The sequence below is a fragment of the Scomber scombrus genome, chromosome 10, assembly GCF_963691925.1.
Source record: "Scomber scombrus chromosome 10, fScoSco1.1, whole genome shotgun sequence".
NCBI classification, from domain to species: domain Eukaryota; kingdom Metazoa; phylum Chordata; class Actinopteri; order Scombriformes; family Scombridae; genus Scomber; species Scomber scombrus.
In genome coordinates, this window is record NC_084979.1 from 22,965,146 (window position 1) to 22,987,459 (window position 22,314).

Sequence of the window (22,314 nt, forward strand, 5' to 3'; positions counted from 1 at the left end):
TTGGAGTGCGTATATCAACCACACTGACCTGTTTTCCAGGAACAGCAGAATACATATCTGACGTATGTCACATATCTATGAAAATGAGCAGACGCGTCAATTCATTTTCCCACGTGATCTATTGTTGTTTTTATCCTGGCCAATTTCATCACCACTTCTCATTTACATTTATAGCATCTTTTGGCAGCTTTACTGTACAGTATGTTTGTTAATGGTTATAATGTGACACAAAATAGGAGCAGATCTGTATGACGAGATTAAGTTAAATAACACATTATGGCTGATTTGTAGTGTAAAGTAATAATCAATTTTAAATTTTGGGGGAAAATCTTCACATTATAAAAACTTTTCTGCTCTCCAGAACAAAAACAATGTCATACTGACATTATTATTCATATTACTGCATAGCTATCAGAAAGGTGGACAGACCAAGAACAAGAAAATGATGAAAAATCAATCTTTCAACCAATAACAAATCTAAAGATGTCATAAAAATAAACAGTTTCATCATTTCTTTACACAAATTCCAGAATTAATTTGATGCGACTGTTATTGGAGTATTTGTTGTTGCATTTAAATTAAAGCTCCAGTAATCTTCTTCTGTTGATTTGTTTTCTATTCTAACAAAGAAAAAAACATGTCAATATAAAACCTTGTGCTGGAGCAAATTAAAAATGTACAATATTTGAATTAACATCAGTTGATTAAAGTAAGTCAACAGAACACAGTGACTTTTTTACTCTTTTTTCAACATGTTTCAAAAGTTATGAAGTTACTTTTAAAAGTTTGTAAAGTCACAGCAATATTAAAGGTCTTCACACACACATTTTAGCTTAAATGGAATCAAGACCCTAACTCCAAAATAAACTTTATCATATAATGTTTGGAAGTGGGTTTTAATGCAAAGAAATATACTATAGCAGCATGTTTGTTCCTAATGTCACTACAGCTGGTATCTACTGCAGCAGCTTGTTGTTTAGACTGACAGAATAAGCCGTGTTGATATTATACTGTCAGCTTCTGTGTCTGGACTTCTGTTGCTTAATCTCCAGTAGTCGGTTTCAGTTTCCTGTGCTGACTCTGAGCTGCCGCTGTCCATCCATCAGCAGAGAGAGGTTTATGAGATAGACGTGGTGGGTGGAGACCAAACATTTCATCCCTGCGCATCTACTGACCTTGTTTGCCCTCTGACAAACCAAGACCCTCTGCAAGTCTCTCAGCTTTAGCTGAGAAACCTGCAGTAGAACTGAAAAGTGTCAAAAACTGACAGTAATTGCAGCAAAAGTTGGGATCTGTGTCTGTTATAAAAGAAAAATGCAAACAGTTCTGTGGTAATAATAAAACAGAAGACAATAAAAAAAAAGTCAACAGGGACATTTCTAATTGCTCCATTTATTAGTTGTACAATTATGAAAAATAATCATAAAAAAGACTGGAAGCCCAAGATTATTTACAATCTTTTTTTTGAGATCCCTCTTCTGAGTAATTGTTTTTTCAGCCTTTTTTTCTTTTAAATCACAGGGTATTTATTCACGATATGTTTAACTTTATAAGACAGTCCTTTTCTCTCTTTTGACAAACGTCAAAAAAATTACATACATACATACATATACATATATATATGGATATCTATAAAAGCAAAAATCATTCAAGTATCAAAATACAGACTACTAGATTCATATACAATAGCATTCTCATCATTATTGTCATCAGATTAGTCCCAAAATATCTCTCCTGATCCTTAGCAATGTGCAAAAGCAGAGTGGGACCAGGCTGATGGCTGAAGGTGCCGACAACCAGCGAGCTGAAGACAGTGTACCATAGAGTTATCATACTGGCCTGACAACGTACCACATATACAACGGTTAAATCAAAAACGACCTGACTATGTACCCATATACACATCGGCTGACCAAAAAGTACCATCAACAGTCAACATACTGGGAGTTAGCTAAGAGAAACATGCTGTGCCCTATTGTTCTGTTCTGTAGCTAAAATCTAAAGAAGTACCAGCCTGCATGGCAGGTGTGGTGAATAATCTTTAATAGATTAACTGAACAAAGAAGCAGGGAAGGAGAGAACTGCAGAGAACCACGCCTGATCCAGTTCCCGCGTTAGGACACGTCATTGTCCAATAAAACAATAAAAATATACAAAAACAAACAAAAATTACAATGCTTTAAATCAAATAAAAGCCATCCCCTGTTATATTACTATAAAACAGTCTTTGTAGTGTCAGTTTCTCTGCACCTTAGTCCTTTAAGTTTGGTTAGAGAATACCTCCCGTGCAAGATTAAATTATCACAGTTATACATGTATGTTGTGGATGAGATGGTCATGAGAAAAACGCTACTATTTGGATACAGGACGAATAATCCAGGCAGGAGTGTGTACCTACAGTGCGAGATCTCTGTCTGATGCCTCAGTTTGTACCTTTGTATCATAACAGAAAACATATAGTTCCATATCTCAGCTGCTTCCCCTTTTAACTTAAGGTACATTTCCTGGAACAGTAAACATAAATCCTCTGTGAGGGAGGCCTCAAAGGCTGATAGCTTTTGGGAGGCCACAATTTATTTCTCAGGAAATGCAAAGAGCATAACAACCATCACTTTCTGATGGACAGGAAGCTTAGATGGAGGCGTGTGTGCGTGTGTGTGTGTGTGTGTGTGTGTGTGTGTGTGTGTGTGTGTGTGTGTGTGTGTGTGTGTGTGCGTGGAGTGTTGATGAAGTCGGTGAGGTCAGATGAACTGATGGACCGTGCAGTGTTGAGAGCTCGGCGTTCGTTTCTCTCCAGGCCCACCCTCGCCCTCGTCCCCCTCCTCCAACCCCCAACTGATGTGTTACTGTGGTGAGCTGCGAGCAACAGTCCGACTGGTGATGTGATCCGCTGCATGAGAAGTAGGTCACTTTTCCACACAAAAACACCCATCATGCAACAGGGCTCATTCCTGTCCTTTCACACTGGCTGGGAGTGGTCACAGTGTTCAGCTACAGGGAAGGGACACAGACACATGCACACAATGCAGTGAGGTTAAAATAAAGTTTAAAAAAACACTGAACTAATGAACACAAACATTGTGATGGATCACCCCTACCCACACCCCATATAATGATTAACTCTTTTCACTGGCAGCAGTGAAATATTAACTTGGTGTGATTGGCAAAACCAAAGGCAGGATGAACATAGAAGGCCTTTGTTGTGAAAAGAAGAAGAAGAAGAAGTAGAAGAAGAAGAAAAAGAAAGACAGGACAGAGGAAGGTGCGCTTATTCTTACACACTTAGGGATTTGGTGAAAGTGCTTAGTTATAGTTAGTTCACTCCAGAGGAAGCATCAGGTTTTAATCCTGGTGCTTTGATTGATAGACAGAGGAGAGCATGCCAGTCTTAGACAGTTTTGTACTGTCTATTTTCTGCAGCGGTGAGAACCTCTAACATGCAGGTCCGTATCCTCTGTGCCCGCCAAGAAAATCCCTCAAAATGCTTATTTTATTAGCTCCATAAAAGGACTTTATCACAGTGCAAGAATCTTAGCCTCCTTTGGCTTCCGACAGACCACTGACAATGAAAAATCTCCCCCTTGTTAATCACTCCAACAGCACAACCTGCATCCCCCTGAACAGAAACAGTCTGCTACAGTCCAACTGATGCATAGAATGGCGGGAGCAGTTTCACAGTTCCTTCAGGAAACATGTCCATCCAGGTACAGGATGTGTGCAGTGGGTCACTCAGATTTTCTCACCACTCGCAGTCAGGAGTTGAAAGATCAGAGTGAAAAGCCTCAGAGCGGCCGTCGCCTAATGGAGCAGGAAAAGCACCAAGACAAAAAAAAAGAGCTTATCACCAAGAGTCAATAGTGGGATGTTGATTGCGGGGGAAAAAAGGGAAGCATTGTGCACGAAGTTCAGGAAGCATACAAGGTAAACAGAGAGGAGAATAGCAATGATGGTAAGTGGCAGGCTGGTAGTGTGAATGATACCAGTTAGAAAGAGACTGATGAAGTGAAAGGGTTGCACTAATAATCAATACGTGGTAGGGTAGTAGTGGTGGTGGCTTAGCATAAGGAAAGAGGAAAGCACTCGTTTAACTGTCACAGATTGTGTTGTTGTCAGATGAGGACAAGTGATGGCAGAAGGTGACAGACTGACTACGAGATTATTCTGTCAGCTGATCCGGCAACAATACGGGACAGAGCAACAGTGTGAAGGGAGATGGAGGGGGGGCAGGGGCAGGGGTCCAGCCTGGAGAGAGGCAGAGTCACAGTGAAAGGCACACAGAAGGATGGAAAGGAGAGGGGGAGAGACCAGGCCCGGGTTCAGAGGTGAGGAGGAGGAAGAGGGGTCCACTCAGAATATGGTGGTCTCGTACTTAGTGCTAATGGTGCGCTTGGATTCCTTGGGGTCCACGAGCCACGTGGCGCTGCCCTGGGACTGAGAATCCCCCTCCTGGTCCACAATGTCTCCCTGTAGACACAAACACAGAGCATTAAACTGTCTGCCTTTCAACAGAAGCTGATCTTATAGTAACTACAATCATTTAAAAAACAGGTTTAAACAGTTGTGTGACATCTGTTGACCTGGTTCACCTGTTTATTTGGGGGAAATAATGCTCACATGCCTACTGCCATGAATCAATTGAGGATTCCTATCAATCTGTGGAAATCCACCTGCCAACAGGTGGATCAACAGGTGTCTCCTGGGACATTTAATTCAGTTCAATTCAATTAAAATGATTTATATAGCACCAAATCAATTTATCTCAGGACACTTTTCACATAGAGCAGATCCAGACCTAAAATGTATCCATTATGTTATATGAATCTAATTTTATGTGAATGTAATTTTGCACAGATTGTGAATAAGAGTAAAATGTATGTGATGGCAAAGCAGTGTCATGAATATACATTATTATAATAATTCTAACTTGTATTTTAACTTATACTTATATATGCATATACTGCTAAGCTTGCACTGAAGTAAAACATCAGTAAGTAACAGTACTGAAGGATATTTTAGCACTCTCTCAATGATTCCACCCCCACCAAACACCAAGCCCAAGAGCTTTTCTGTGCATGTGAACATTCATAGTGTTACTACCAAACTGTCACTGGAGGGCGCCAGAGCCAAAAGTAACAGTAAAAGCTTTACTCAGAGGCTATGTATAGAGAGGAGCCCATATTCACACACAGCAGTATCAGCAATATAAATACATAAATGGGGGATTATGGGGTTGTTAGGGCAGTGATGAGGGAAAAAAATGAGGAAGACAAGCGTGAGATGATGGAGATGGTACAGGATGGTACGAGGATGTGAAAGCAGCACCTGGGCAGCAGGGCTAGTAGAGTGCAGCGGTAGGAAGGAGGGACGGTGGGTGGTGCAGGTGTAACAGTAACAGCAACGACTGGCGAGAGGAGGAGAGTCCTGGGAGAGATAAACGCCGCCAGGAGGAAAGAGGGAAGAAGGGAAAGAGCACAAGAAAACAGACAGGAGGCGGGGCTGTGAAAGATATAGATTTGAACAGCATGAGACAGGAGGAAACTGTGATATGTGCTGGGTAGTTTTTAGCTGTTGGTCTGTGTGACTGCAGGACAGTGAGGTAGGGTGTTGTGGGTTTTTTTTAAAGAAAAGTGCATAAAATAAAGGTGGAAGATTTAAATATCAAAAGACAGGTGAAGGAAACACAGGCAGACACCGAAGAACATCACAATCTTACATGATTCTTTTTATGCCAACCATACATTAGAAGACTTTGACAAGAATGTTAAAAGACTAAAGTCTAACACCCTCTTATCTTATCTGAAGACAATGTATCATAAATCACAGAGTTTCTCATCACAGACTCAAAGACTGGGGGTCTTGCAGGGTCACTATTTTCAAGACTACAACTAGATTCCTTTGGAGATTATTTCCCATCCTGCTCTCAGTGGAAATTTATAAGAAGAAAAAACTGTTGAACAATGGAGCAGAGACATAAGCAGCTTTTGGCCACAGCTGCCCTTGTGTGTGCAGAGTCCCTGTCATGTTTACTATCTAACCCTGTTTGCTGCGTCATGTTTGGTGCTAGTATGATCATGCATTGAACACTATTTGCATGAGCCCTGACTTAAAGCCTCCGATTAATACGCTTGATTTTATCAGAACATCCAGATGAGAAAAAGATTGGCTTAAGACAGCTCAGACTGACTTTTATGACCACTTTTAAACCAAATGCTTACCACAACTCTAGCAAAACTCTCATGATTTTATTCCGACACTGCAAATTTGTCTGAAATTACTTGCAAAGTCGTAGTTCATTAAACTGTAGACAGAGATGTGCGACTGATCCCTGAAGTGTAATCATCTCATTTATATTCAGCACAAGCTCACTTCTTAATGGTTTAATGCTAATGGCCAGAAGAACATCAACACAGTGTAATAATGATGTGAAACAGCGCAGACTGATACAAATATTCTAAGAAGTGTCTAACGTGTTTCTGTGTATTTGATTCCAAAAAAGCCGACAGTATGTTCCCATGAAAACATCATTATTACATCAAGTGTCAGGATGACTCAGTAATGTGCAATCTGCTTCAGTTTTACACCTGCAGTCATTTTGTAACAGCAGGCATTTGTTTGATTTGTGGATGACTCTGACTTGTTTTTTTTAATGCTGCAATAAAAACAAGCAGAGCAAAGCACTACATCATGTCCAGATGAACAGGTAGAATGCATTTCAGGATACAGAAAATAAACTTTTCTATCAGTCGCACAGCTTGTATAAGTTTTTGTGCCTCTACTAAACACCAATCATCACTTCCATAAAGTTTTAATACACTTAGGTGAGTGTGAGTGTGTGTGTGTGTGTGTGTGTGTGTGTGTGTGTGTGTGTGTGTGTGTGTGACCTCTATGCTCCAATGTCTTTCTCCAACTCACCCCTGACTTCCGTACGCTGCCTCGTGGTTTGGGTACAGGTCGGCTGGACTTGGTCTCAACGACATCTGAACCGGGTCCCACTGGAAGGTTCTGGTGCTGTTTGGTCCTCTGGGCCTGCAGAGCCAGCTGATAGGCTACCTCAAATGCCTGCCCCAGCGTCAGTATAATCTCATAGGTCAGGTTCTGGCACAAAGAGAGAGAGAGCAGGCAGCCCTTTTAAGCATCCAGCATCTGATCAGCAGACATAGAGCTGTCTCACAGTGCACTGAGCATAGTTTTGTTTTCAAGCCAGAGAACAAAACAATACTCAGTTTGCAGCGAGACAGCAAAAGATAGGACAAAGTTTCCTTGTCTCAAACTTCTTCAAAACCAAATTACATAACTTGGAGAAGTGGCAGCTGTCTTGGGAGTATTGTGCAGCAGCAAGCAGCTCTCCTCAGCACCTGGGCTCAATACTTTTGCTGTAGTTTAGTATTAGAGCTGCTGCATCCTATTGTTAAACCCTGACAGCTACCAAACATGAACAAGCACTTTCTGACTAAAGACGGAGGATTGAAGCTTCACACTATGTGTCTTGGGAAGCTGAAAAAATAAATCATGGTGAGAACACTGCGTCAAGAGAACAGAGCTCTGAATTTATCTGCATATTCGTAACTTTTGAAAATATCTGCCCTAAGATAAATGCGTCGTCGGTAGCACAATGGTCAAAACCACCGACCAGATCTCAGCTCAGGCTGTTCAGGCCTTTGATTCTCAAGCTGCTGCAGCACTTACTGCCGGGGAACGGCTCTTTGTTTCAACACCACAGAGGAAATCGCTGGGAAACTGAGTGCTGCTAAGCTCTTCCAGACTGTAGACTGCAATGACCCTTGCTGCATTATGAGGCAGATTAGAAGGATAATCATCAGATCTCAGGGGGAACAGAGAAGGTAATGGAGGGCTACTTATCAAAGCCAGAGGAGCACTGCGCCTACGAGGAGGCAATCAACCCCAACTGAAGCGTGACACCTTGAAGAGATAGGGCAGTCTAGAGATAACAGTGTTGACCGTGTGGGCTGTCACATCTAATCAATGTTACAGCCACAAGTGCGGGAGACGATGTTGGAGGAATTCAAATTTAGCAGTGAGGAAAGTTTTCAGCACTCACTAGAAAGCCTCCTTTCACTACGTTCACCTTGTTTATGCTAAAATCGAGCTGACACAGAAAATTGCATGTCATATTCATTCAGTCTGAAACAGATAAGCCAGCTGTGGGTTAGTGAGGGTATCCTTACCACGTCTACTGTGCTGAACACGTGGCAGTAGTGATGGCTGGTCTGCAGGTCCTTAGTGATGTAAGCAAATGTGCACAAGTCTTCTGGGTCCTGGGCTGCACATGAAATATTACGGATCTCATGCTCTGCAATTATGTTCTGCATCGAGAGTAGAAACACGCATGGATGAGACTCAGTGACTTTAAATAACCCTCTGTAAATGCTACGCTTTTCTATTGGATGCCATTAACACAATGCAAACAGAATGTCAAGCTGTACCACACAGAGCTTGAATGATATAATGTGTTATGAAATTACTGAGACGGACAGTAAGGAGGTGAAATTGAGACATAAAACAGATTTTGCAGCTATCGCAGGAAAAGTGTAGCAATAAAAAGTTAAACCAGGCTGAGTCTTTTTTCATTAATGTCATATAAATGTCAGTATGAGCGGACGTGCTCCCTGTCAGGAAATACAAACATGAACAAGTCTGACATAAACTTGGGAAGCCTGACATTTACAATCAGAGAAAAGAACCAGTGATGTTGACTCTAACATAAGTAAATGTACTGTTATGTGGGTTTAATATGATGTGTAACATGACATGCGGGATTAAAAACTGAATTTTAATAGCGAACCTTATTGGCTGCATCAATGAACTTCACACCCTTGTACGTGATGGAGAGGACGATGGTCGGGACTTTTCTCATTTGTTCTGTCGACCTCTGAAGGGAAAAAAGAACAACACAGGCAGAAAGGACATTAAGATAAATTATTATACTCAATAATACAATTATTATACTCAATAATATGTTGAATAATACTCTATGTTTGTCCATTGGGATTACAGAAGAAAACTGTCTCATACCCGCATTTTGGCACAAGCGTCCTGGGTGGATTCAGTACCTCGCAGATCCTTAATAAGCATAGAACCGAGGTACTATAAAGGGAATAGAAGACAGAAATATACTTACAAATATTCAATATAAAGACCAACATTTATGAACAAGAGAGGCAAAAACGTACATTGGCTTCGTAGGCGCATGATTCAAAGATGAGCTTCTCTGGCTGGTGATGCCAGTTCTGGACTGGAGCGTACGGTGCTGCCAGACTAGGCGGCCGCAGGGTCAGACGTGGTTCTCGATGCCGTTCTTCATACCGCTCCTGGAAAGAAAATAAGTATGACTGTCAAAGAAGACCTGCAGGGACACACTACAATCACACAATGATGCTAGAGGCAATAATGTACAGATAGACTACATACATGCGATCTGTGTCGTTCACTGCGATGTCTTTGGGTGACGTCATAGTCGGTATCTGGCACTTTTTTCCTCCCTGGTTCTCCAACTGGCAGCAGAGGGTCCATTGAGCGTCCTGTGTAAGACTCCATCAGATTAAGCGGAGATGAGGTCTGGGATCCAGGCAGGTCTTGGCACTAAAGAGATGGACACAATTAGCTGTCGCATGATGAACGTAACTATGATTTCTGGCAAGTTTGTGTTTCGTCTTTCTCAGCAAATTTGCTACTTTTGTGGACTAAAATCAAAACATTGATGGAAACTAACAGAGTCGAGCTTGAGAGGTGGAAAAAGCATCAAACTCTCATTCAGCCCTTCTTCCCATACATGTCATTTTCCAAGTAAAGTCCAGTATGATGTTGGTATAATAGTAGGAGTCTCTGCGCATGTCCTCACCCTGATCTGAGACAAACGAGGAGGCTTGACAGGAGGCTCCTCATAGGGCCTCTCTGCTAAGGAAGCAATGATGCGTTTCCTGTGACCAAGTAGGGTGATCTTTAGCACCTGGAGAAAAGAAGAAATCATCTTGTTAACACATATGTAGCAGCACTTGAAGAAACAGAAATGTTGGAAAGGTGGATGCACACCAAGTAACACCAGACCCTGCTGTTTAATTTCATAAGCACCTTCAATGGTACCCTAATTGTGTAATTTTTTTTAAAACAGAAAATGTGCTTAGCTTCAAACAAGAGACTTCTGTCTCAGTAGTCTCTTGTTTGAAGTCAAGTATCATAACCTCAAATATTACTGTTTTGTTCTCTGACATTTATGCCTTTATCAATTGAACTATTTTGAAACTACTTCCCTAATATTCAGCACCAAAGTTATGTATATTCACCTTCAGAGTTTCAGTTTCTCAGCTAGTTTAAACTGTCAAAATGGCTCCCTTGTGCGGAATTTTGTTTAACATACTTCAAAACTAATTTCACCCTCTGATACTCCTCAAAGTCCCCATGTACGTCACTGTGACTCACATTGACAATCTCCAGTTCCCAAAGGTTTTTGACACAGTCCAGAGTGCGGTAGCCACTGGCCAGGAAGTTGTGTAAGTACTCGTGCAGGCCCAGATTCTCCAGCCAGGAGGACAGGGAGCTGCTGCCATCACAGCCCAGCGCTTTCACCTGCAGGACAGGACTAAATCATTCACTGATACTTTGAGAGCTTTGGGGCAATCACTGGCCCTGCATGGTGCCTTTAAACAATTTTCTTGCCTCACTCTGAAGGAACTGGCTACAATAACCTCACACAAGTATACTGGTACTGTTATCTCAAAGGAGCTGACAGACTATGAGTTAGATTTACAGAACATGCCATGGTATTAAAGGGGAGATTAGCTCTTTGTGATCTAACATCAAAGGCAAAGCAAGACAGTGAATCAGGTCTTACTACACTGAGATCAGTATTGAAGTAGAAATCAATGATTTGTTACCTTGGGTAAGGAACGTGCTGCATGCAGGATCTTTTTTCTGTGGCTTGGGTCTATGATCCCAATCTCTCTTAAGTCCTGGTCCTCCATTACATTGCTTCCCTGTAACACAAATAAAATGCTTGTTAAAGGATATGTGTATTAACTTTGTACTGGTTCCCGTATATACATATACACACACATTCTTTCTGTTTCTTCCGGTTAAGCATTCACACCATGAAGATGTGTTATTTTGAAGGAGGAGAACGGAAGTGAGTGTATGTGGATGCGCAGCGATTGACGTGTGACCAATTCATAAAAATCATCATTCTTCCGCTGTTCTAATGAACAAGTAGAAATACTTGGTTACTTCCAACCTCTGACTGATACTGTATGTGTATTAGTTTATTAACACCCATTACAAATCTGAAACACAGAATACAATCTGATTTAGACTGTAAGATAAGAGCCTATGCTGCAGGGTTACTATCGATCACAAGTAATGGTGCCATTGCATAAAAAATGGTCGATTGCTCCTGATTGAGAACTTCAAACTTCTCCCTGGGACTCAACCTACTGACCGTAGTAAGGGGGCCATGTCAATAACCCCTTAAATGAGACTTAAGTGTGTGGGGGAGGTGACTGACAAGCATGTGTGTGAACGATGGACAGACCCATTTTTGGTTACACACAGTATCACCTTGGAGACAGTGTGACAGGCAGGTAATGGATTATAGACAAAGGAGTGATAAATCAATGTCAGAATTGCAGGGTAGTCAGCGGTATGAGGTGGAGGGGTACGAATACTGGGGTATCGATGGTGGACAGTAGCTGATTGAAGGGGGAGAAAATCAAAACACTCTGATATGTAAAAAGCAAGTCTCCATTTTTACACTGCAATCTCATTAATCAGCAGTCTAGTTAGCGCAAAGCAGTACTAGTCAGATGACCAGTGAGTAAAATAGTCCATCTTAGCTGTAGAAGAGTGAGCTGCAAATGCTCGCTGTGTTACTTCTAAAGAAGAAGTCAGCAACTAAATCTCATCTGCTAAAGTATCATGATGCTCCATGCGAGATGCTGCCTCAGGAACAAATAGTGACGGCTCAGGGCTCTTGTGGCTGACTCTTCAATATGAACCTCGGACTAATCCTATGGTGCTCACCCAGGCACACATACACACACACAAACACACACTCTCACAGTAACAGGACAGAAGAGGAGATGTCTGTAGGTCAAACCTGACATCCTGTTTTTCATGCAGACAAGGTAGATACAAACAAGGGGTAGAAAGGATGAGTGAATCTGTCTGTGAATGTAAAAAAAACTGCAGACTAATCTGTGCAATACTGCAGTGGAGACATGATGTTAATCACAATTTTGTTGAGTAAGCAATTGAGATACAGAGAAGTCATAGAGCGTAAGTATGATATTGAATGTAATGAGCGGTTTTCATCAGCAGCCTGTCTGTGGGAAGTCTGACAAAGAAAGACAAAGTATAAGACAAAGACAGACTTCTACACTGGGATCTCCTTATGGAACAAACTGCTCCTGCATATTAAACCAAGTCCAACAAAGGCAATACTTAAAACTAAAGTAAAGGCAGCATTGTGGACAGAAGTGATGGCTCACTCTCATGGAAGGGAGATTGAATCTTCGTTGAATAGCAAGGGGACTCATAGTTTTGTCCTATAATGTTACATATCTGTTAAATGCCATGTATTGTTCTGTTAGTGATGTGCATGTTTCCATTGAGGAACACTTTGGAAATAAGTGTTTTTTAGTAATGCTATCTTAAGTGCTATCCTTTGGGACTTTTATGTGTCACGATATTCCTTTGAGTTGATGTGCTATTAAATTCCTAAAAATAATCCAATCAAAAATAGAAAGCCAGAAAGAAATCAAGAAATCTGTGGGAACTTTGAGAGAGAGAGAAAGAAAGAAAGAAAGAAAGAAAGAAAGACAGACAGAAAAGTTAAGAGCAAAATGGGTGCGTGACCCCGGTCATAACTGCGGTGAGGCACGACCAGAGTTATAGCTCAGATTGAGTCCGAGACATCATGACGCATCTCTTTCGCTCTCTTAATACCTCGCACTAAACTGACAACTTAAAGCCCATTATCTCTGAGCAGCAACACGCTGATCGCTGCCTCTCCAGCTGCGGATTGAAACTATTTGGGGAGCTGGATGGATAATAGCACTTTGACAGTGCATGGATCATTGCATTACTGTCCCACTGGAGATGAACTGATAAAAGGCTCTGCAGGGGGAAATAGTTCAGACAGGCTGGCTCTACAGTCTTATAGTCTCATTTTCTGGGTTGTTTTCTGCACTTTTACTCTTAAGTAAATGTGTTTTATTAAATGCAGCTATTTCATATTTCTCGTGTTTTTTTCTGTGTATTTTGCATGTTAATGTCTTGTTTCACCAACACTTAGTTTATTGAGCTTTATAGGATGTTAAGATGCTGCTTATGTCATCCATTACTGAGGAGGCGCCACATTTGAACAAAAATCCTGTTATAATGTTTTCTGTGGAAAAGCAAATTATGTTTCCTAATGGACTGTCTGGGTTTTGTGGCCTTGTTGGAGACTGACATTAGTGCTGAAATGATTAGCCTATTAATCAACTAGTCGATTCACAATCAATCACCCAGAATTTTAATAATTGATTAACTGTTTAAGGCTTTTTTTCAAGCAAAAAAACATTGGCTAAGTGCTACCATAATCTGTTTTTGCATATATTAAAGTTTTTGAGTGTCGGTCAGACATAACATGTAATTTGAAGACGTCACCTATGAGGGCTTTGTGAAATTGTGGTTGGCTTTTTAAAAATATTTTATAGACCAAACAATTAATCTTTTAAGCTCCAAAAATTAAAAGATTAATTCATAATGAAAATAATCACTAATTGCAGCCCTATTTGACATAGCTACACATTTTGGCACTGGACATTTGTTTCAATCCATATCAGAGCTGAAACAATTTGCTGAATAATCCGCTAGTCGATGAACAGAATTAATCTGCGACTATTCTGAAACTCTATTAATCATTGCAGTCATTTTTCATGCAAAGATGCCAAAAACATCATCTAGATTTTCTTTGCTATACATGATACTGAACTGACTATCTTTCAGTTTTGTACTGTTGGTTAGACGAAACTCATAATATATAGGTGCCATCTTGAGCTCTGGGAAATGATAATGGACATTTCTAACTGAATTTTCTAAAATGTAATTGATTAATCAAGAAAATAACCACCAGATTAATTAATATGGAAATAATTGAAATTGCAGCAATAATCCACATTGTGTTACCTGACAAAACAAACCTTACTAAATGGCAAGGATGTTAAATTATAGACCTTATAAAGTGAAAAATGCTTCAAAGGTCTTTAAAATCTAATCTTTGAATGGCAGTTGAGTTGATAAAACTCTCATCACCTGCAAATTAAATATTACAGTCAAGTCTGCTACATCTTGTTGAACCATTTATTCCCACACAAGGACTCTGAAAACACAAACTGTGTGACTTGAAAAGACAAGGTGGTGGCAACACTGTGGGGAGAGTTCTGACTGATGTGGCCACTTTTTCACCACAGGCTCAGCGGGGCCAAGTGAGAATACATTAGTTGAGAAAGAGCTGACAGTGCAGTATGGATGAAAAGAAAACATCTATAGTAGTGTAAGCTAGGTGGTTTTCTGTCTGTGCTTGTGCTGCACATCCATCTCTGTTTTCCTCTGTCCTCTGATTAAAATGCTGCTCTCTCCTCGGTCACAGCTGGTCCCTCTGGTTTAAAGCACTCTGAATTCAGACCAATGGCTAAGGGGCACGGATCACTCATTCTCACACCCAAACAGACAGCTAACCAAAAGCAATGAAAGTCGTAGTTTGTCCTGCTAAACAAGCTGTCATGCAACCACACGGACCTGTGAAAAAGGCTACGAGGAGACTGTGATTGAATGTGCAGGGACAATGACATTTTTTTTAAAAAATGGATCATATATTTCATCCTTGTACAAATGCTTTCAAACGGGCAAATGGACACAATACAACCCCACCAATGGCACAACAGAGGAATCAATTAATCTATTCCCAATCCTTAAGCTTCTAATACATTAAGCCATTACTGAATTTCCAATTTGTCTGCAGGCTTTGGTGGCATTGACTCTTTCCAGCGTATCCACTTTGAATCTATTTAATACCAGAGAATAAGAACGGAAAGGAATGTAATAAGAAAAAAGACTCTGTTGAATTAAGATAACACAGATGCAGCCACCAAAGTACAAACAGATGCAGCATATTCTCTGAAGTTTCTTTCACCTTCGAGCCAGTTTTTGATTAAAACCTCTTTCTTAAGAGGGTTTTTGCTTCTATTGTGCACTGAGTCACCTCCGAAGATTGGAGACTTTAAGTGAATTTGTTCCTCTCTAGCTGACTCCATGAATGCTAGCTGCAGAAGTGCATCTGTGACACAGTTGCCTCGAATACAAACTAACTTGGAGCTCTGTTGGCTGACCCTGTCACAGTTGACGACACAGCCGCTAGAAGCTGTGCTCATGAGTTGAGTACAGCGAAAAAGGAGCTGTATCGTTTCAACAAGCGTTACTTGTCAGTGCCAGCGAGGACTGGGGAACGGCATGGTTGCACAGAGCTTGTTTCATCAGGACATTTGCTCCATGAGTCGATAAAACGCATCTAATTGGTTTCAGAAGAGGCTTGTCTCTGCTTCGGTGCTTGAACACTATACAATCGCTGCCGTTATTGATCCAATTCTGGAGCAAGCCTGCAGAGTAGACGGAGATCACAGCGGTCCAACTGGCAGAGTAAACACTGTTTAATTAGTGATCTCACTGCACATTGCCTACAGTGGAGAAACTATTTCTAAAACAATGTTTTTCAGTGTTTTTTATACACATGGTGACAGCTCAGAGATCCTAGAGCAGTGGGGTTCTGATTCTTGCTGCTCAGTTGATGCTAAATTTTTCCATTTCCACTTTTTATCTGCAAATTAGTTTGACTTCTTGAGTTTCGATCGTAAAAGCTCAGCTATAAAGGAGATGCCACGGAGGCATTACACTCTTAATTAGATTTCATTCAAGCATGATTCTCTAGCAATGGTGTATATCAGTGATATCTAACTCCATAAGTGCATTTCGGAGTTTGTGTGACATGCTTTTAGATTTTGATAGATCAGTTTGGTAATTATGAGAATGGATTTGTTCCATACAAATCCAAATGTACCAGTGACAATCTGTGCCTTGAGGCTGGTAGGACTAATAAAATTAGACTAAGAATATCTATCTGGTAACACAGCCAGCAAGCAAAGCATGGTGAAATATGCTCTGCTCCTATTCTACCCACACTAATGCACAACTGCACATTAAACACAAAGACAAGGTCAGAGCGTCATTCTCATTTCCAATTGAGACCAAATTGCAATTTCTTCAAAAAGGTCAACATTTACTGTGAGAAGGACACGCTGTTTAAAAGGTTCCAGCTTTATTTCCTACATCCTCTAGTGATTTCAGAGAGCCAGGTGCTCTGTAAGCCGTGTTTAAAGATAGAGAAATTGCCAGCTCTCCGCTTGGAAAAAAAGAGAGGGCTCAGGGCTAAGGAAGGAAAGGTTCAAAAGACAGTAGGAAGATTAAACCTGGAGAATAACTTCAGAGGCTGCTTCAACACAGAATTAAACATGGCTGTTGATGACACTGGGTGAGAGGGAGAAAGGCAGATAAGCAGAGGTGTGCTCTATTCTCTGATTATTCTATAGCTGCATGAGCCTAGTCTATTTTACATAAGTCCATACTATAGAAAAGCATGAACATTTATTTTAGTATTCATCTGTGTTAAGTTTCTAGCTTTGTAATGCCTTCCATGAGAGGAAAACATTACCGTCGATACTGAATCAGATGACTAAATTAGACAAAATTAGATGAATTGACACCCAGGCAGCGTGAAGACAAAATCTGCTCTCTGGAGTGTTTTACAGTATTTACAAGTCTAATTAGCAAGCTTTTAGTGACAAAAACCAACAAGACAATCAACGCAGACCTTCATTTAGCAACACATATAAACATGACACGGTGTTACCAGGGTCATGAATTCTCACCAGACATGCAAAAACCAAAGCGTAACATGTTACCTTTACCACATTAAGCTAGAATGGAGGTGAGACCAAAAAATAGAAACACAATATGAAAAGAACTAAATTTTAAGTACTTTTTAACACTATTTTATTCTTTTCACTGGGGGAAGCTTGTGACTGCTGTTGTCATGATTTAATAATTTCCCGCCCCTGAGCAGTCTGAAAATATCGGACTGAATCATTGGTTTTGCCTCGGGCAAACATTTTATTATTCTGGGCAGTCAGAGTTCATCTTCTGCATCACAAAAATACTTTGGAAGACAACCTGCTGCAGGATGACAGGTGAAAAAGTCAAGTTTGCATGGGCAACACTATCTGACCAAATCACAGAGTAATGTGAAGGTTATAAATGAGACTTTGTTTGCTATTGTGGGATGTAAATCAAAATGACATTGGCAGCCACTCAGGCGATTCATTAAACTGAATGCTAATTTGCAATTGAACAAATTAAATTTGTCCATTTGTGAGATGTCTGGTTTACAGGAGCACTGGTCATATAAAAGAAGACAAGATGACTTTACTGTTAATTTGTACAGTCAACTGAGTTGACTGAATGAAGTGAATTTCCTTCACATGCATATCACAGTATATAAGAGTCACAGTTTCAGGGCAAATGGTGGTCTAAGCTCCTTATGTAGTATTCAGCTATAAAGTGGGTTTATTGTGCATTGTAAGGTATTTTCCTTCCTCTAAATATTCAACAAAAACAGAGCCCAGAGCCAGAGAGAATGCATAAGGATGCAGTTGTGGTCTGCATTTATGTGCATTCATGTTTCCTCCTCAAACCATTGAAATCAAATCAAGTTTGGTGCTTGAATGGGATGGAAATCTGCAAACACATAGCTCTATGTGTTAAAGAAAAGAAGCATGATGGGCCTGATGGAGGAGGAAAGAGTTTTCATCTTGACACACAAGATGGCTGTCTCATTTCAAACATGCCCACTAGCCCTGGCCTGCCAGCTGGGTCCTCCTTTCGCTCCTCCATCATCATTACTGACAAAAGCAAGAGAGCCAACTCATAGTGGCGTCACACACTGTGGGCTCTATAAACATGTCGGCAAGGCAACAGCATCCCATTGCTCATTGAGATGCTCCTCCATACTGGCCAGGTATCAGCTGCTTCTCAGTGCTTGACTGTAAGTTAGAGGCCATGACAGCGACCTCCTGAGCTGGAGGCAGACTGTCTGGGAGGCAGAGAGCAGTATAAACTTAAATCAATACACAACCAGGCGTAATGACATAAAAGTTTCTGAAAACAAAATATTTGACAGCATAGATCCAACCACATATTGTCTAGATGAATGAATGAGTAAATATATCAATTAATGCTCTGGGAGCCTGTCACAAGTGAGAGGAAAGGTTTTTTTGGACTTTGAGTTTTATAAAGCTGGTGACATAATGTTTGATACTGAATTTACGTGCCTGTAATAAAACATTGTAAATATGAATCAGAATCAAGTTGGAGAGGGTGGGGTCATAACAGGATTACTTCTAATTGCACTTCAGACAAAGATAATAGGATCATCTCGCAGCTGAAGGGGATGGCATCAATATTGTGTTCATTGACAAAGACACAGGGTGAGGTCAGTAGAAGTAAACAGAAAGATAAGAACAGCAAATCATTAAAGTAAGGAAAGAAGTGAAAAAAGTAAGGAGACAACACTCAAGTGAGTCATGTGACACAAAACACTACATACACACACACACACAATATCCCAACAAGTAGGGAAATAAGACTATGGTCATTGGACGTGTGGAACTCACCATGTAGTGCAGGTCGTCAAATCCGTTGAGGAGTAGTTTGCTCTCGTACTGCGGCAGCCCCACGTGCTCCAGCCAGTCTCCAACAGGCTGGTCCAGCAGCCGGCCTGCAGCACCTGCTGACAGGGGAAAGCGCTTCAGGAGGGAGAAACCTTTCAGCCGGTAGCAGCGGCACTCTGAGGACGAGACGTGGCATTGCCACATCATTCTCGGCCAGCAGAGCCGAGTGCACCAGCAACAGGAAGGCAGGGTGTCCTCTTGTGGACAGGGCGTCAGCTCCCGCAGAGCAGCGGGGGCCGAACCACAGTCACCCAAGACGGAATAAAGTGCCCCTGATCTCAGGGGCGAAGCGGATGATGAAAGGAATGTGAGCTGGTTTACTACCCACTAGTATCCACAAAATTCTTAGCTAGGTCAGCCAGGAACATGCCAAAAACACATTTAAAATCAACAATAAACTGCCTCACTTAACTGTTGTACTGGAAACAACAGTTCATATCCAAACAGGAAAAGAGTCAAAAGGTCCCATGTCAGGAGGAAGCAATTTCTGCCCAAAATAAAAGCTTGCAGCTGATTTAATTAAGCTCCATATTTGTCAAGAGAAACTCAGACAGGAGGTCAGACAGGAGAGCAGCAGTTCATAACAGCGGGGGGAGTCATTCCAGGGGAAGCGATTTGTTTCGGACCAGTGGAAAGTTCTTTGGAAACTTGTGGACAGAAGCAGGAGACGCTTAATTAGCAAATAGGCTCATCCCTGATTCACAAATCCATCCTACACAACATATAATCCACCACACACAGTCCAGACAGGAATCTACCCGAGAGCATGACGGTGTTCACATGGAGAGCAGAGCAAAGGGGCTAACAGAAAAATGAAATAACTGCAATGAGCAGAGACTGATTGAGAACTAAAGCTACACTGACAGCTGTCAGCAGCCTGAGCTGAGAGGAACCTCACCTGCACAGGGACAGATGTGAACATGTTACTTTTATGCTCCGACTTGCTTTTATAGCAGAAAACACATTTGCTACTGTGGTAAACAGTTATAACACAGCTTCATTAAAAACCTAGCAATTAAATTTGGTGTTGTGACCTTTACTCTTCATTTTATCAATAGTTAAAAATTAACAGAGTAAATCATTTTTCTGTTCATAGGAAACAGTTGCATATTCCCTACGTTTGTTTTTACCTTGTACAGAACAGATAGAGCAAGGTGACAACTTACAATAACAAACCAATATCATAACCTAAAATAAAATTAATGTACAAATTACACATTTCAAAGCTTCTATTTTTCCTTGCCAGTGTTGCTTTTGTCTATTTACAGAACCACTCCTGTTCCAGAGGACACTTCCGCGTCATAAATCCCATTTCGGTCACTCTCTGAGAATTATCAAGGAAAAAAATAATTCCAGTCGAGGATCCAATCAGCTACTTCAAAGAGAACTTGAGTAATAGCTGGCCCCCAGAATGAACTCCTCTGTAGACGAGAGAGTGCTAAAACTGTCTTTTCTCAGTCTGGCACAGTCTGTGAGATGTGGTCAAAAGTCCAGCAGCAGCCACTTTCCACAAAGAAAAAAAAAAGAAAAGGCTTCTGTAGTCCACTCACTGCTGCCTGCTCCAGGCTGAGGAACGGACCACCTAATCTTACAGATCCCGAGGTGGCGTCCTTCTATTGTCCTGGCTGTTTCTGCTGCCTGCAATTCCTCTCTCCTCCCTTTAACTCTCTCTCTCTCTCTCCTCGTTGCATGCTCTTCTCCACTCCTCCCTCCCTCTCTCGCTCTCCCTCTCTCTCTGAAACACTGCAGGTGGCTGCTCTTTGTCAGTGCGAGCTACCGCTTCAGCTACAGACCCCCCATCCCTCATTACTAGCATTTGCTCTTGAGTTTCTGCAGCTTCTGTATCTCAGTCGTGGCTTTTCACACACTCGTTAGGTTTCCTTCACCATCTTTTTCACTCTGATGTATAAGTTCATCAGTAGGGAGGTGAAAAAGTACAAGGGACCGCAGGCATAGAGCCAATCAGCTCAGGTGATGCTGCTTTTCACATGTGCACACAGAGCGTCCTCTTCGGCGAGTCCCTTGATGGCCTGCTGACAGCTGCTTGATTGAGACTGCGCTGTGGGCATGGCAGCTAAAAGGCTGTGCTTCAGACATACAGGAGGAGCAGATTCGGACTTAAAGAGCAGCTTATAGACCAGACAGACCCAGCCAGCGATGGGGCGCTAACTACTTTACTGCAGTGGGCTCAGCTTTCCTCACGTCTACAAAGCAAAATGAGCTCATCCCCTGACATATGTAGTGGTTAATATTTAAAGAGCTCACTCCAGTGCAGGGCATAACAAACATAAGGGCTAGAATGAGAAGACAGACAACTTTAGAATAACGCATCTGCTGCATTGCTCAAATGTATTGAAATGGGGCTAAGGCAAAGTGTAAACTGGAGGTGAATGTTGAATAATGTGAGAGGGGGAAAGCTGGAGGGAAGGAGTCGATTGTTCAGGGTTTGCTGCTACAGTCCCCTGGCACCATCCATCAACCCTGACGACAGGCTTTTGAAAAGCCTGAAGAACACACGAGAGAACAGGTACAGAATCCTTAACACAAAGACATTTCATTACAAAGTGAGAAGCTGGTTCTTGTAATGGGTCTCTCAGGAACTTTGGTCTTCAAAATAAAAACCACATCTGGTACCCTCCAATGTAGGTTTAGCGCACAGGAGACCTTGTGGACCCTTCAGCTTAAAAATGGTCTGATTTTGTGTTAGACATCACGTCTCAGGGCATAAAATATGGACACTATATAACCACTCTGTAATCAGGATAACAAAAGCTGTTCAAATGCATCATCTTACCTTTCTCTGAAGCCAAATCCTCCCTTAATCCGTTATATCTACCTCTCTGTTTTCAGATTCCTTCGTTATTAATCATGGCTTTAGGTACCCATTTGATTTCCCTTGAGGGCACTCATATGGATCAAATAACTTGGAGTTTGATTGCAAAATAAATCCAACCCGGTCTCGCATGAGGTACAAGACAAGTAAGGCAGCCATGACAATAAAACCATACCCATCACGTATTCAGCTACTTTTGAGAGAATGCAAGCAACTCTAAGTCTACCCATTGAAATCTTAGCCTGCAGCTAAATGGGTAATTTAAAGTTTTATGTTCAAAGCGAGGGAGCGCGCAGAAAGATTCACAATAGAATAATAAAAGTCACAGTGGTGAAATTGATTAGAGATGACTAAAAACAGATACAACTGAGGAACAAGTGCACATAAAAAACTACCTTGTTCACCATTTCCCCCTCAAACTTCTCACTGATAATACATTTTTGAATCTGAGTAATCTATAATTTACATTTACATCTACAGGTAACATTGCTGGACTCAAAATGAACAGTTGCAGAAGCAGAGATACCATCTTCTTTTTATAGTCTTTTCCATGTACTCTTCTTCCTCGTCAAAACCTAGCGCCTACATTGCCCACTATGCAACTTGACCAACAAATGTTTTGTCTGAGACTCAGGTGTGTTAAGCCAG

General features: G+C 41.3%; 1 protein-coding gene across 4 annotated transcripts in view; it reads right to left on the reverse strand.

Moving 5' to 3' along the window:
- Nucleotides 1-2,852: 2,852 nt before the first annotated feature.
- The window catches only part of LOC133987405 (ankyrin repeat and SAM domain-containing protein 1A-like), a 63,308-nt gene continuing 43,846 nt past the window's right edge, over nucleotides 2,853-22,314 (reverse strand). For 2 of the 4 annotated variants that reach the window (XM_062426765.1, XM_062426762.1), the window contains 11 exons: nucleotides 18,777-18,889; nucleotides 10,893-10,991; nucleotides 10,438-10,584; nucleotides 9,860-9,967; nucleotides 9,430-9,600; nucleotides 9,192-9,329; nucleotides 9,034-9,105; nucleotides 8,804-8,890; nucleotides 8,187-8,324; nucleotides 6,913-7,095; nucleotides 3,947-4,464 (listed from right to left, as the gene is read on the reverse strand). In XM_062426765.1, coding sequence (XP_062282749.1) covers nucleotides 4,348-4,464; nucleotides 6,913-7,095; nucleotides 8,187-8,324; nucleotides 8,804-8,890; nucleotides 9,034-9,105; nucleotides 9,192-9,329; nucleotides 9,430-9,600; nucleotides 9,860-9,967; nucleotides 10,438-10,584; nucleotides 10,893-10,991; nucleotides 18,777-18,889 — 1,373 coding nt within the window. In that variant the 3' untranslated portion in view covers nucleotides 3,947-4,347. Of the gene's footprint in view, nucleotides 2,992-3,673; nucleotides 3,799-3,946; nucleotides 4,465-6,912; nucleotides 7,096-8,186; nucleotides 8,325-8,803; nucleotides 8,891-9,033; nucleotides 9,106-9,191; nucleotides 9,330-9,429; nucleotides 9,601-9,859; nucleotides 9,968-10,437; nucleotides 10,585-10,892; nucleotides 10,992-18,776; nucleotides 18,890-22,314 lie in introns of those variants that run through there. The other 2 variants (XM_062426764.1, XM_062426763.1) reach the window with 2 other exon arrangements.